This window comes from Varroa destructor, unplaced genomic scaffold (assembly GCF_002443255.2).
Source record: "Varroa destructor unplaced genomic scaffold, Vdes_3.0 BEIS01000007.1, whole genome shotgun sequence".
NCBI classification, from domain to species: domain Eukaryota; kingdom Metazoa; phylum Arthropoda; class Arachnida; order Mesostigmata; family Varroidae; genus Varroa; species Varroa destructor.
In genome coordinates, this window is record NW_019211460.1 from 20452219 (window position 1) to 20468363 (window position 16145).

General features: G+C 41.6%; 1 protein-coding gene across 1 annotated transcript in view; it reads left to right on the forward strand.

Moving 5' to 3' along the window:
* The first annotated feature begins 1010 nt into the window (after positions 1-1010).
* Positions 1011-16145, forward strand: part of LOC111253986 (neuroligin-4, Y-linked-like) — a 42703-nt gene continuing 27568 nt past the window's right edge. The window contains exon 1 of the mRNA XM_022814342.2: positions 1011-3972. Coding sequence (XP_022670077.1) covers positions 3111-3972 — 862 coding nt within the window. The 5' untranslated portion in view covers positions 1011-3110. The remainder of the gene's footprint in view (positions 3973-16145) is intronic.

The window sequence follows — 16145 nt, forward strand, 5'->3', positions numbered from 1 at the left end:
ATGGCTACATACGGTATCCATTCGTAAAGATTGAGTCGACAGATATCGCTCCTTTTCATGCTTCTTTCCAAAAGGAGCCTCTAAATCTGAAAATAATAATATTTTTTTAAATTCTCACAAGCATAATAGAAAAAATATGGTGGTCAAATATGTATATGGCGATGATTTTATTGCAGCGGTATGTATGTATAAAGTCATCATCGTCGTTGCACATTCGTACACCTACTGTCTTACCGCCGGTAATACAGTGGAGCGTACGTTGGATTCTACACGTCTTATTGTCTCATTCTTCCCATTGTCAATATCGTAATACTTCCAGCCGTTACACTTATCAATTGCTCCTATTGGTGTCAATCATCAACATCACCCAGCAAAGAAACAGCTCTAGGTGATGCGTGAACTATACGCTCAGCTGTTCGGTTGACGATCACTAGTGCTGCTACCGAACAAGTAATCCAGTAATTCGTCGGGCAAAGTACCTCCGAACCCGTCGCGAATGCTCTATACAAAAAGGCAAATGCAAAGCGACGAACAGAATACACCCCACAGCACAGAGTGCGGCACACACTGGTTTCTTTTCTCGTTTCTTGATCAATCTATTTTCGTCTAGCTCTCTGGCATATTTCTTTATGCGTACACAGTACAATGTCGAACTCGCTCGGGCCAGAGCGGAAACGCGTTGTTTTTTTTCTGTCCATGTCCGTCCCATCGTTTCAGCTGCTACATGTTGCATTTCTAAGCTTTCCTGCATGCTTTCAATTACGTCTCTACTTGGCAAGCATGCTAGCGGCCCACCTTGCAGATCGCCAGGCTGCCAGGCGGTTTCAGACTCAGGAGCAACCTGTGCAGAGGTCGGAGCAGAGCGAAGAGGGAAAGGATCCACCGGCGGTTCCCTCTCCCAGACGATGGTCGTGGCCGTTTCTAGGTGCCTTTCCTTCGTTCGGTCTCTCTTCCCCTCCCCGGCCGTACCCGCTAAAGCCAGGCTCAGACCGCGTCTTACCCTCTAGACTTCTATGCGTGGCGGCACTATCGGCACTCGGGTCGCCCACACGGCCGACCTACCTGATTTGTCCGGCGCCATCCCCTTCTATATGCTCCATATATCTATATATGATACGTAGCTTGTTGTGACAGATACGCGCAGCCCGCTGGTTACTCTGTCGACCTATTCTGTTCTTATGTTCGTTGCCGTATAACCTCTATCGTTTGTTAGCACACGAGTATCAAACCTTCGAGGGAAAGAGCTAACAACGCGAGCTGGAGCTAAATTTCAACATCAATAGTAACGAAGGTGTCTAATGCTATTATTACCTTCGGTGCTAACAACGGCCGGGTGACTAGATTATACCGACTTCTTTGCGTAGAAACGACAATTGACCTCTTTCGAAACTCCTGCCAAAACACAGCAGTCATGTGGTGGATTACGTGAGTGTCTACGTGCGATACATATCGCTTTCGCGAGCAACCGGGGGCTAGACTTAATCCAGGTCAATATATACGCACGAAGATACTGTGGCACGTGTGTGAAACCTATAGTGTCGACAAAGAGGTGACGTGAGTGCGATAGGCGACGAAGGCGCCATCGGCGACTTGAAATATTTTCAGATCGATTCAAAGACACAAAAAAAGATATATATTGTCACGCTTGGCAACTGTGCATCCTGGCTGTAGATGACGCTGCAGAAGCTAGCCATCGGCAGCCAGCGTCTCGTCAGCGGTCATAAACGACATACCAAAGTTACAGATTTTTTCAAATATACGAATGTCTTTATGAAATCGACGTCCTTACGGTGCGTGAACCGTACGTTAGCGTTAGCGCCGCCGTCAGATCGTGCCAGACGTGATCAATGAAACGACTTGATTGTGGTAGTGAAGTACCACAAATAGCAAAGGCCACATCAAGCCAGTACCACGTTGTCGGCGCTGTACATGTTATCGTTTCTATTGCCACCGCCAACTTTCTATATGTTTGAGTCTCGCTTTTGATGAGAGTGACTGTGAAATTTGTCATGATAAAAATCCATGCCGCTTATATATACCAGCTAATTAATAGTAGCTGTGAAGTGATTAGTTAACGTGTTTTATTGGTGTTATTCATTTTAAACTACTGTGATAGAATCGCTCTTGTTGCATGTTAGCCATACTATTACTACTAGAAGGAAGTGCACTAGCACGGATTGCTTTACTGCACGGTGTACAGTGCGCCGGATAGCCTCTATCTGGAACCCCTGCCCCCCCCGCCCCCCCCCCCCCAATACGCCGTCAGTCAGATCATTTCATCGTTATTGCTATCGATCAGTCCCGGTTGAATTACAGTGTGTACTAGTGATGAAAGTTGTGTTAAGTGAAGCCTAGCGTACGAGTGCGAGTTCCTCGTGCATCTGTCCTTGGCCTGTGCAGTACGTATGATCTAAGGTTCACCCAAACGCATGAGACTTGGTCAACCTACAATAAACGTTTGTCGTTTATGAATGAGTGCGTGAGTAGCCAGTGATTCGAATCGAGCGTCGTTATTATGAACTGCTAGAATAGCATACATTAGTTATTTTAGACTATCATACACATTTGTGTATGTATGGTCATTGATGCGTAACTAGAGTTCACTTCACTAGATTAGTGGTTATGGCTGTGGTTTTTGTGCAATGCCCGTGGATAACAACCGGTACGTCAGGCTATCACGACACTTTCTACAGCTTCGACTGTTGGTACCCTTGCAACAACAAAAACAACAACACGACAAGCACTTACTACAGCCAGAGTTACGCGCGGCATCGTCCAGCGACGTCATAAATTTTAATCACCGTTTTGTGTGGCACCATCTACTAAATGTGCGACAAAGGCAAGACAGCTAACAGCAGCGCCAGAACAGAATCTACTTGGCGTCAAGGAACGTTTGTCATCCGATCAAAATGTGGCGGACACCTTGAGTAAGGCGACTTCCCCGGCCCCGCTCCCGCCAACCTGATCGGCTGGCCAACGCCCACAGACAACTAGTGAACGCCCCACGTCAGATCCTCACACAGCAGTGCAAGACACGTGAAATCGCCGCCGTCACCTTCACTAACTGTAAAGCAGGCGTGTCAGTCGAGTTTGTTTGCCTGAGTTAGCGTATGCTGCTCAAGATGTATGCTATAGATGAGGCAGCTCCACAACAATGGCCTGGGCCGAGACGACCTCGACCGTATCAAAACGAAGACCCCACATCTTCCCTAACTAACAGCAGCATCGAAAAACAAGGCAGCGACAACTTGCACGGCCATTGTTACAGCGGCATTAGCTCTTCTTCTTGGCCCCTTTCGGCTACATGTTTACCATCAACGAATGCATTACCATCATCAACGATTAGATCATGGTTTTCACCCTCCTTTCTAACTCTTCCTCCGTCTTCTACGGCAAGTGCTGTGGCGATGCCCCGGATGATGTCACAGTCGTCAGCGTTTTCGCCACGGACACCACGCGGACTACTCAAGCTGTCTTTGTTCGCTGATGCGCATGAGCGTTTCACGGCCGCGGTGATAATGGTGGGGACCGTAAAATTTGTGCCGCTTCTCTTAGTTGTGGCTTTTTGGGGAGCTCTGATCGGGCCCTGTGAGGCGGACGGCTCAGGGCGTCTCAGCTCGCGCACGGTGACGACCAAGTACGGCGCTCTAAAAGGCTCTATTGTGAGTCCGGAAGGTGGTCTACGACACAGCCTTCAGCCAGTCGAGGTGTTCCTGGGCGTGCCGTACGCTTCGGCACCCACCGGCGCCATGCGTTTCATGCCACCGGGAACGCCGACGCACTGGAAGGGCATTCGTATGGCCGACCGACCAGCGCCCGTCTGTCCCCAGAAGCCGCCTGACGTGCACAACGAGACGGATGCCCTTCGCCGAATGCCCGCGGGCAGACTTGAACACCTGCGGCGTCTACTGCCACATCTACAAAAACAGAGCGAGGACTGTCTATACCTTAACATCTATACGCCAGCGGTTGGTTAGTAGAAGCACGAACACCTAGATAGACACAAGTTATTAGATAACAATAGTTGAATACTGATGTATAATTGAAGTTAACCTTGTTCCATTTGGGTTTGAGTTTGCCTTCGGCTGACGTGAAATGGCTAGCGTGAGTCAAAGACGAGCTTGGCTGTTGACTGAACAGGGGGGCCACTAGCAGGCGTCAGATATATGCCAGAATTAGATGGGGTCTTAGGGTAGCTTCAAATCACATTTCTTCCTATGTGAGTATTGCAATGGCATTAAATAAAAGGAATGGAGTTTCTCAGAATTAGAAAAGCTCGATTAATACTTACTCCTCTCCCTTTGTCAAAATTAGTAAGGAAACCTGGACATTTTGAACGTTAAAAAGGCTACTGGTTTATTATCTTCTTATAACGATATCATTCACTTTGATCGTACTGTTGAGCTTAGGTGCTCGATCTTGTAAAGCCCAGTTTATTGGCCTTTGAATATTATTCCAAAGAATAATCATTCTATGTCTTTAAAGCTTTTTTTTTTTTATACCTCGTCCTTAGATTAGAAACTATGAGCTGCCATATTATCTACAACAAAAAACCCAAACATTTCAATTTAAAACGCAAGTTTCATCTTCCCAACCGGTACAACCACTACTAACCGTGTGAGGCTGCAAGATGAACCATTGTATTCGGCCGCTAGAATCAGCCGGTATAGTCTTTTTGTGGGTCATTTTTGGTCCGTCCAGACTTTTCCCACCACGATACAGTGCTTGTAGAAGGATACTACGGGCCGAGATCAATAATGAAATTTTGTTTTCGACCCGAACGCCATGTTTAAAATAATTTGCATAATCGCGCAAGCTACTAAATTTATACCACCTTTATATTGTTAGCCATTATCTGTAAGCATGCATGCGAGTTACTTTGTTTCCTGTTTACCTCTTTAGAAACGCCAAGGCTGAAGGGAGCTTAAAAGCTATCCGGGCTAACAAACGGATTTGGATCAGAGAATTTCGAAATTACCGAAATTTCTTCAGTGAGACAAGCCACAGCAGTCATCTTTTAGCCAGGAACTTTCCCAATAACTGGAGATAATATTTAGATTGATTTAAATTAGATGCTGAAATAAGTACGACTGTAATTTTTGTAACTTTAGTAATAACAATAATACTAGACAATAGACAAATACTCTTAGTACCTAACTGGATCACAAACTAGCCGCTAAAGCAAGGGTAGATCTTATTGATAGCAAAAAATTATCAGTTTTATTGTCAGATAACAATATTGAAAGTAGTTTCGTAGATGTGCATTTCAGCGATCAGTGTTTATATAATATTTTTAGTAATAAATTGTTGGGTATTGTAACGTACGCTATCAAAGTCACTTATTGCGAATAGTTTTACCACTAACCCGTCTGAACGAGCGTCCGATATTAACCAGTTACTACATAAGTAAGCATAACGGCAAAATGAGACGTTAAGCTGCTAAAGCTATCGAGGTAAGCAGTGAAATATATATTCCATACTGTACTCAGCTGCTCTATGCAAACTGCAGCATGAAGTGCGTTTTTTTTTTTTTTTTTCTAAATGTTTATTGTACATATTGAGCAACCCCTATAACACATCAGTTAGGAACTGTACGTATACTTTAATAGATGTTGTCGTTTATACGCCTGCTTCTGACTAAGTTGTACTTCCAATATTACTTTTAAGCGCTGCCCCCCCTTTAAGAAACCAATTGCATCTACAGTATCTGATCCTTCCTAGCATGTGTTTGTAGGATTCTCAGACAAACAAATTGGTACCCTCCTTCAACTACGCAACGGGCTTTCGAATTATTGCTCTTGATACTGGTCCCATTGTTCATCTCAGTACGATGATAGGGCTTGTTACGGTTTAATGCGACAGTATCGTTATCATTGGCTTTATTCGAAATAATAGTAAAATTCCTCGCCTCGTTACAAATATCATCACAGGCGTAGCTGTTTAGTTGAAAAATGTTTAGCTTTTTTCGATGTGTACCCACGATCTCATCGCAGGAAACACTTAGTGACTGCCCCGCTTTGCCTTTACGTTCGGGCCGACGGTGGCTAAAAAAGGAACTAAAGGTTATCACAATAGGCAAGACGATGAACAATGGGGATAGAGCTGTACACCTTACGTGTCGCCTATGGACAGCGAGAACGTCAAAGCAAAAAAACATGGGGAATAAGCGAAGGCGGAGCATATGGCCCCGGAACACTCCCCATTGTAATAGAAGCCATTGTAATATAAACAATAATAATAATAATAAACTTTGCCAGCTGACACTATTTTGGTTACCAAGCCATGGCTGCGGCGGCGAACCATGGAAACCTGGATCGCTAATGTTGCTATTCATTCTACCATGGTTATGCTACGACCACTACGACGATGAAAGGAACCAGACGCATCCAAGGTCGCGCAAGGTTTATTGTGACATATTTTCTTTTTATTCTGCGCCGTTCGGTGCCCTGATAGGCCAGTTCCTAAAAAACGAAGAGGAAGGCAAAGGAACGTAGTTATGGTTCGAAGGTATATATAATGTCCAGACACAAAAAACGCCGTCGAGGAGGATGACTTAGTGGAAAATCTCGCTCTTCGTAAACAGGTTCATATGAGAATATCTCGTTTTTTTTTTCCCTGCGATTGCAATGATAATAATAATAACCGCTTGTTCATTGCAGTATGTGTTACATTACTATTTATATGGATCGAATAATAATTACTATATATAAGTACATATTGTATTATATAGGACTGAAACATAAGAATTGTTATTATGTAACTCGGAGTATGGCCGCTTACGCTACGTAAGCGGCCAAACTCCGACGCATCGAAATGTTCATTCTTTTTTTTTTACCCCAAGCAACAATGCTTTGGCCAGAGCACCTCAGAAGGGAAGAACTGTCTAGCTATACCCAGTTAAAATCAAAACTGCTCTCCTAGACAACACTAGAAATGAGCCTGAACAACTCTGACTGTTGGAGCGCTCCGGAATTAATTGGTCGTAACCGAAGCTTGGCCTAGTGGTCTTCGGGAAGACGGTAGCTCACTGACGTTAAAAACTTCATAACGAAGGATGCGATCTAACCAATGAAAAGTGGAACTATTTGTTTTAACCTAGGCAAAGTTTCTCATAGCAAAGCTGTCTAACTTAGAATACATTCTATAAGTTTGGTCATAACAATCTTTTTGCAGCAGGGATATTTTAGAGAAGCCGATATTCCCGAGGGCGTTCTAAGTCTAATTGAGGTCTAGCTTGCAACGTTGGCTTTTGTACAGTCATTGACTCGGTGGAGACGTTATATGTCTTTTGCCATACAAGCTAAGCTATCAGCATCGGCTTCAAGTCATAGAAGAGAAATGTTTTCATAAATAAAAAACTAATACATTCTTATAGTTTGACAGGGGTGGACAAAATGGTAAATTGTGTCTACCTTACCGACTTCTCTGTCGATCATTTATCCAACCTGGCACAGACCAATTCATAAAAGAATAAAAAAAGGCGACCACTATTTTCAGACTATATTCCTATGTAATTTAAAGGCAAGAAACGAAATATTTGGATCTTGCCCAAAGAATAACCGATTTGTAGCGCGCATCCCACTACAAAGGGACGTTTCCTAGGCTGGCTTTACTTTAACAGGATAAATTGTATCACATTGACCCTGTATCGTGCATGCGTTCGTTATTGGCGCTTGTCTATGTTTCGAGTGTCGTGTCAAACACTGCCGTTAGGCGTTCCATCAGACGGCTGTATCCGTATTTGAATGGGAACCTAAACCATGACGTACCCCTAAAGTTATCAGGCAAGTACCTCACCCGCTACACTGCCGTGGAGACGCGTCACCGGCGCCGGCTCCCAGTTGTGTCCAATAGCACTTGTATCGTTTTCACTTACGCCGGCTTACGCAGTATTATGTATATTCTCAAAACAGACAAAGTGCATTCGTGGACACCTATTTTTTTTCCGATGTCTGGCACAAACATACTGAGTGTTTATGTTCGACTATTTCTAGATTAAAGAACGAGCTACTTTTTGATGCTTTTCAAAGTACATAAATGGTGTACGTTCTAGGATATCTTATGACAGCACGGAGCCCTCTGCACAGGCTCATATTCATATATTATTTGCATCGATGATCATTTATTCCGATGCCTACGCGTAAGTGGGCAGTGAAGGGTCTGGAGATGTCTTACCGCCGCCGGCTACGACGTACATTGTCATAAATAATCCTGGCGAAGACATTTTCGTCGCCCGTTGAAGATCCGTGAATCGCCCTGGGTAGAAGTGCGATGTTTATTTTATCCTCCCAGACAGCTGTTTTCTAGCATGTAATTTTGGAATAAAATTCGTTAATACGCACTTGGATCATGTCTAGCGATACACAAATGTTATATAGAGAGATTAATATAGAACAGTGGATTTGCTTTAAGAGGGCCGGGGGGTTGATGTAGTAATATCGCAGAGTCGACAAGGATTGAAATCGACATGGAGTCCGAAACTAACGCGGCAAGTTTACGATGGTATTAAAAATATACCTCATGAGTCGTGGAAGGCATACGTTCGTTAAATAGAAACAATTCTTGTGTGGGTATGCGTTGTATTGGAGAGGGTTGTGAATTATATATTATCAAAGTAGAAGGAAAGTTCAATCTCAGTTAATGTGTTACTTTGTGTAACCAATATCTGTTCTGTCCGTGACCAAGATTCGCACAGAGCTTTTTGAGAGAACATTCTTAGCGCAAGTCATCTTGATAATATCACCGTAGGTACGTTCGAAATGTGTTTTTTTTATTTGTTTTTAGCTTTTTTCATGCCAACGATGCAGTCTCAGAAGCTGATATGACCATCCTGATAACAGCTGCATCCAGAATTCACTTCCAGTCTGGGTCAAGCGTGTCGAACGCTTTTTAAACAATGTTAACTTCGCCACTCCAGAGAAGGTTATCAGGGTCCAGAATCGGAGCCTTACTCGTTACCTTAATGTGGTGGGGCATATGCACTGCTTGATCTCGCATATATGATTTTTAATCTATCCAATGTCAATAGTAAGGACAAGTGTGTGCTGCATACAATGAACCAGTTCGTTATAAAGGCTTATCTAATACGATCCCTAAAGTCCTCTTCTTGAGTCTCTTCGAATGTAGAGACAGTAATAACGTTATTTTTGATAATTATAGAACTAAAAAAAGGTTAATTGCGCTGTGCGGTATGGGGTAACATTCGCACCCGGATCTTTTTGATGAAGAAGCACTTTACAATTGTGGCACAGATGAAAAACCGTAATATTATGTTGTGTGTCTTCGAGACCGAAATTGCTATTATTACCGAACGCTTAATCATGATAGCTTTGGAAATTAGCGCTCGGCTAGTCACGTATATGAAGACAATTTGTAAAACTATGATTCGCTAATCTTACAAGCGGAATTGCAGGCGCTTTACTAAATGCTTTTCTACGACGTCACGCCGACAAAACCCGTACGAAACCTCTAAAACAGCGCGGACACATTATTGTCCCCATTCCATTTGTGCTACATGTAAAAACAGCTGTCTTGATCCATATGGATCACTTTAATATACGCGATAATGTGAACCGATACAGATTCTAATCCCTCATGAAAAGAAAAAATTTTTCATCGCCATTTCTACGACTCGATTGGCTGAGTAGAATGTTGTGCAGACGAAAAATGTGTTTAGTACATGTGAGTGTTGAATTTTGGCGGTTGGAGTTGTTTCAGTATGGCTAACACTGGGAAGCACTGCAATTAAACAGTGCCATGATTAAAAGGATACATCTAAATAAATACGATATATATATATATATATATAGGATGCGTTTGAAAATAAAACAATATTAAGGTTACTTTTTCGTCCGTAGTGTGTAGTTTCTTATGCGTCTTCCTATAACAAATAGAACAGCAATTTTGTTTTGCAGTAGGCTAGGTTTGCAGCTCAATACTGACAGGAGCAGGCATATTTTTATCACGCTCCTAATTTATAATTCATCATGTACAGCCTGGCAAAGAAAAACGCTGCAGGCAATTATTGCATTGACAATATAGGCAAATGTCCATATCTGCACTGTACATGGGTCCTGTAAGCAAATATGTTATATAATCTACTGTTATAATCTCTGCTTAAAATCTACAATGTGCAATGCGTCTAGGGAAGGTCGTAGCTGACAATATAATTAGATCTTGCTTATCGTTAAACAGCCGAGTTGATAATAACGTTAAGAGGCTTATTATGTAAAAGGAGTTCTGTCATGCAAAGACAGAATGGGGCACGCGACATAGCCATGCGCGGAGGAAAGCGAGGTAGAAAACCATATAGATATATAGGAAGAGAAGAGGCAGAATCGTTTCACATCAGTAAGAACTTCCCTCTGTACTTGGTGACATAGGACGATCGCGAGAACCAGGTGTGCAGCTTGCAGAAATCACCTCCCTTTACAGGCCATAATCTTGAGGACGCTGTCGATCTTGCTGAGCGCCTTGAAACAATGAAGACCACTCTTCCTTCACATAAGCTCGATCATCTTCACTTAAAATCAGAAAATCAATGAAAAACGAAATTTATAATGGTTACGATACCATACTGGCAGTAGTTGAGTTCCTACAATCGACCTCAGGAAGAGTGAAGTCGATGTGAAAAGAGCATGCTAGGTAGGCCACGGTCCTTTAACGGTAAAAAACTGACTAAACGACACGAATATAGGAAAGACATAAGATATCTACATACTGGTCGAACAGTAGATTTTGAAGGAAACTCCTCTGGTTGTATCCTGCTGTCATTGTTCCAGAATAGTATTTTATTTTCAATAGAGAGAAAAGAAAATAAGATTTGCCTAAGGTAACGATTAATTGTTCAATAATTACTTAGTAGGTGGAATGAAAAGCCAAGGTTAGAATGTGAGAAACCAATAAAACTGATGGGATAAAACGACGTTACGAGATTACGATGAGCACAATATATGGAAAAAAGAACATGAATATATACTAGGTACCGTAACAACCGTTACATTGACTCCGAGAAGTGTTCTCTAATATTTAGTGGTTCAATGGAGAGTGTTGCTACGAACTCTTGAATAGTTCTGTTATAGTTCGCAATACTTAGGCTGCTGTCTTACATGGCTGAGAAGAGAACCGTGCGTATAATTTTTTAGTTTCCTTGCTTTAGGAGATCTGATGTGGTGGGGAAACAAATCAGCTTGTTTGGCGCAACGTTGCATTTGCAGACCAGTCTTCTTTAACGGCAGCCACGGTACATAGGCGGTGATCTATCTGTCATGTTCGCCAACTTAATTTTTCTGACGCCTTCAGTTGCAACACCACCGATAGGTTTAGCGTACTCGAAAACGCAGTTTCATACCTCAGTAAACAACATCTCAAATATGATTGAGGTAGTTTTTACGGTTGCGGAGAAATCTATTAGCGCATTTTTACCAGACATGCAGTTGCTGTTCTGTCAGTTTGGGTTTTCATACTTTAGCTAATTTTTTTATTTAGTGCAACTATTAGGAGTGTTACTGATTATGGGGCGGTCGCAAGTGTTTCTGGGCTGACTTTGATATGTTGTTTTGTAAACTGTCAACTCGATTTTTCGATGACTTAGAAGTCGTGCAGTTAAACTTTTTTCCGTCTTTAGGACCAATCGGTTTATGTAAGCCCTTATTTGAACACTACGGGGTAACTTGTCAATTATGTCTTTGTTTACCTGTATTAGAAATTTACACACAATGAATGCCATTGGCGCATCTTATACGACTTTAAGTCGTCTATTGACTCGTGAGTAGATTCTGTTGTATACCGTAAATGTATCAACGCTATATTGTCTCCCTGCGGTACGCACTAATAGATGAGATATATATATATATATATATATATATATATATATATATATATATAGTATCTTGTCTAAGGAAGTCAATGTTTTCATAAAGATATAGTTTGATAATTCGCAATACCGTCGCTCGGATCTTCATTTTTTAAACGTGTTTGGAGGTCGTCCGCTCGGTACTGTGTCTCATGCACGTGTAACATCTAAGAAAACTACTAAGATCTCAATAGTTTTCTCTAGAGTTCCCCTGACCTGTGATCGTATACCTCTCTAAGTCCCAGCACTTTTCGAAGCTAAGTTATTGCTCGAATTCTATTTGTTTATAAGTAATGTGTGACTAGCTACTACTATCGAGTGCTTAACTACTCTGTTAATGACGCTTAAAGGTGAAATGGGTCTGTGAGAGATTTTCCAGGTTGCTGCCTTTGCATATCAAAGTTACTGTCTTTAATGGGCTGGTATGAATTAATTTTTATAAGTATTATCGATGACAGGCCATCTTGTCCATATGTTTTCTGTTTTTCTAAACCGTCAATAGTTATTTTCATGTCTAACACTAAACAATGTGATTTTTATTACTTCTATTGTAATCTGCCTCCTTGCTAACTATCGCCCTAAATAGTGATCATTACCTTTATCTAGCTCGCTTTGGTTATAGTTGTAACTAATGAGACATTATAGTAGAATTTTCCCTTTTTATTTGCCATTTAACTCTTTTGGACTTCTTATCTGTTTTATTCTCCGTATAAGAGTCTTCTGCTTTTAATTTATGAAACTCTTACCCACAAACAGTCGTACGTTTGTTCTGTGTTGAATAATCTTCAGTCATCTGCAGTCACGTCTTGCCTCAACGAACATTTGCTGTATGAGCTTCTACATCGTTCATACGCAATCCTACATGATAGGTAATTGTCTCTTTGATGTATTTTTCCGCATCGATTGACATGTAAAATTCTCTACCCATTTATGTTATACCTCCTAGATATATTCAGACTTCTAATATGATTACATCTGATTTTGTGTTAGTCTTGTCAAGAGCTTGCCAAGTCCTGTTGTAGGTTGCGGATATTAAGTATAGCAAGCTAGTATGTTTTGGTACTTCGATAAGATGGAGCATCTCTATGTAGGTATTGTGCAGACCTATAATGTAATTTATGGGTCGTATATCTAGTTTTTTTTTCAGTGTTTTAACCCAAATGATTCAATCTATCATCCATAGCTAGGTCTCACGCTGATTGGATATCTTCAGTTTATTTTCTCCTATATTCTTATTTTGATGTCCCTGTAGTTAACGTATTATTATGCATCATCTGCATTTTTACTATGCATATTTACTACTACCTATCTTCTCGTACTTTTAAGCTGCTTGTTACTCTCCTCAGTTATTTTCCTCGTGTAAAAAATGAGCATATTATTAATTCCAGAAAGAAAAATACTTTGGTACGGCATTGTCTATATGACACGATCGTTACCAATGTGTTGTCGTTTTGACCCTACGGCCTATTGATGTAACACTTATCGGCTCGTTTTTGTTCTTTTTATTTGCTGAGAACCGGCTACGTAGCTGCCGTATCAGATTTTCTCACGTTTCCGGCGCTCGTTTGGGTAGCTCATCTCGTTAAGCTAGCCTTTCACTTATTTTTGCGGATTTCATTTTTACTGGTGGAGCTCTGCTGTTCTTGTGATCCTTTTCTTTGTAGATTTCTACCGCCAATGCACTGGTCATCAGTCTGACATAACTCCAATTTGCTTTCATTAATAATGCTGTGGCTGCCTAACGTACTGCTCTAAATGTGCTTTGACTGATATCTTCGTAGTGTCACGTTCCAGTCTGATGTTTAGGGCTGTCAGTGCTAACCGTTTGATTACTATAAGGCTTACTTGAGCATAGGACTTAGCTTCAAACTTCACAGTTATCGTGGCGTTAGCACGTTGGCCTAATCTACAGATGACCATAAGTCAGCGTTTAAGACCAAAAAGGGCTATAATATTCTCCGCTTTCATCTTTGTGCTTGCTTGATCCTGCTGGACTGACCTCATCAAATATGAAGCTGTGGGCAAGCGAGAATTGTTTTTGTTCGGCTAGGCGTATTTTTAACCCACTCGCATTGCTTATGTTTTCCGCTTCCAGTCTTTCTAACTTGTGGTCCATATTTTTGCTCACTGTGTCTGATAAATATTTGAGATATAATACCTTCTTTTGTTATGCTAAAAATAATCTCGTTCATATTATATTTTGTGTCGTATTTTAAGGCATTATGTCGTAAAGTATTCGCACATCACTTTTTACAGTAAAAAAATTATTTTTAATCCATTAGATTTCAGCCTTCAAATTAGAGCTTTTTAGAGAGATCTCATCAGAACTAACAATATAACTGATTTTGACTGTTGTTAGCTTACCTTTAATAAACGAGTGTATATATTCTGTTGGGATTGTTAAATGGTGTTTTCTCATTGAATCTTTGTGTAAGGGCTTTCTGTTGTTCTCATCTCGTTTGAGCCGTCCACTTTCTCGCGTTCAGGTTCCTTCTGGCCTTCACATGAGAGCAGAATGGTACGTCGATAAAACGAAATCAAACGAATGTCCTTCACGTTTTACCCTCTGTTTACTACCTGGCACCCTGGCCGTCTTGTTTTTGCTGATCCTCCTTCATTTGAGTCTTTTGTGCGTTGTCGTTCGGTTCAGTCTCGTCTGCCCACTTTCCGAGATTCCTTAGACGATAAAGTATTACAGATACGTCGGAACAAGATCCCTAATTAGTACGATTCATGGGTCGGGGATCTTGCTTGGATGCGTTATCCAGGTTTGCTGTGCCCGTTGCCTGGCTACCTGCTTGCCTGAATGTCGTTTTGGCTCGTTGTCATTGTTCGCTCTAACGCCCTTGTTTCTAGCGGTTCTGCTGTCCCAACGATCGCCGTTGCTATTGTCCTTATTTTCTCTGTTTTCCTCCTGCTTATTTTCTCCTTTTATTATTAATAGTTCTATATTAACTTTCGCCTGCTAATACACGTGTGTATCAACGGCTAGGAACTTCCCAGTAGCTATTCCTTCTAATGTTTGGGCGTTCCACGAGCCAAATAGGCTGGTTTGTCCTGCCCCTTCAAGCGTCACACCGATTTTCTGTCCCATCAGGTCCCTTTCTTTTTAGCTACGTTTCTGGCTCTATCTCTATGATCGTTGTCAGCATTCGCTATACTTCTACCCGGCTAGCCCATTGCTGCGTTGCCTAATTCAATGGAACAGAGTCCCAGTAAGACTTGGTCCGAGAAAAGAGCCTTCCTTCCACCATTCTGTCATAACCCGTGCTTCCTCTAAAGCTCCAGCCTTTTCTCTAGTTTATGTTCCAATCCGTATCGTGTTCTTGTCATACGCATTGTCATTTCCAATAATGACATTTACAAGCTTCAAACAGTAAGAGCGTCAGAGAAGGGGCAGGCTCGACATTTCATTAGACCGATAGTAGCGATAGCGGGAGTGACAACGCTGAAGGCAAGTGAAATCAACTTTATGGACGGACAGCGAAACAGTCTATGGAAAACCTGCGGCCGATATCTCCATTCTACCACAATCATCTCTTTTTGTCCCTTCATAGACTCCCGCCGTTTGTATACTTTTCTCGTTCTTCGTCCTTGCTTTTCATTAAAACACTTATGCAGCACTTTACAAAACAATAAGCTTTCCATTCTACCACTTTTGCCGCGGCTGATTTTTCTTCTGCGAGAAAATTGTGCGTGTCGCCTTTGCCAGGACGCTTGCATAATTCTGAGAATGTACCTTGCGTACGAAGATTTGCGTTGGCTGGAGCAGGTCGTGCTTTCTGCGAATTAAAGCTAAGCGGAAACCAGGGACGAAAGTTGACAAGGTACTTACGTGAAAGGGGGCATGTCGAACCGAGCAAAACAGAAAAGCCCAGAACTTTTTTTTGAAGCAAGAATACGTGGAAATCATCTGCTCTGGAATATTATATTCAAATCTCCTACTGAGCTGATCCTGTTAAATTGAATAATTATAAACTTAAGGCCTCACGTAGTTTATTAACTAGTTCAGTGAGTAATTTTTGTTATTGGTTGTATTACCTCCGACATATGTACTTATTATAATACTATCATATATATAGCTAGAATTCACACTAGTCAACAATTCGCTTTACGTACAGACACGACATATGCATAATACAAGCGCATTGCACCCAGAATAATTATGTGTCGCATCTATATAATGAGTGTCCAAGCAAACACCGCTGATTTTACACGAACTCTACCATCGTGTTTGACAAAAGTGCCATGGTTTCGACCGCAAACAGCGTGGAGAAAGTTTAAATTTAGA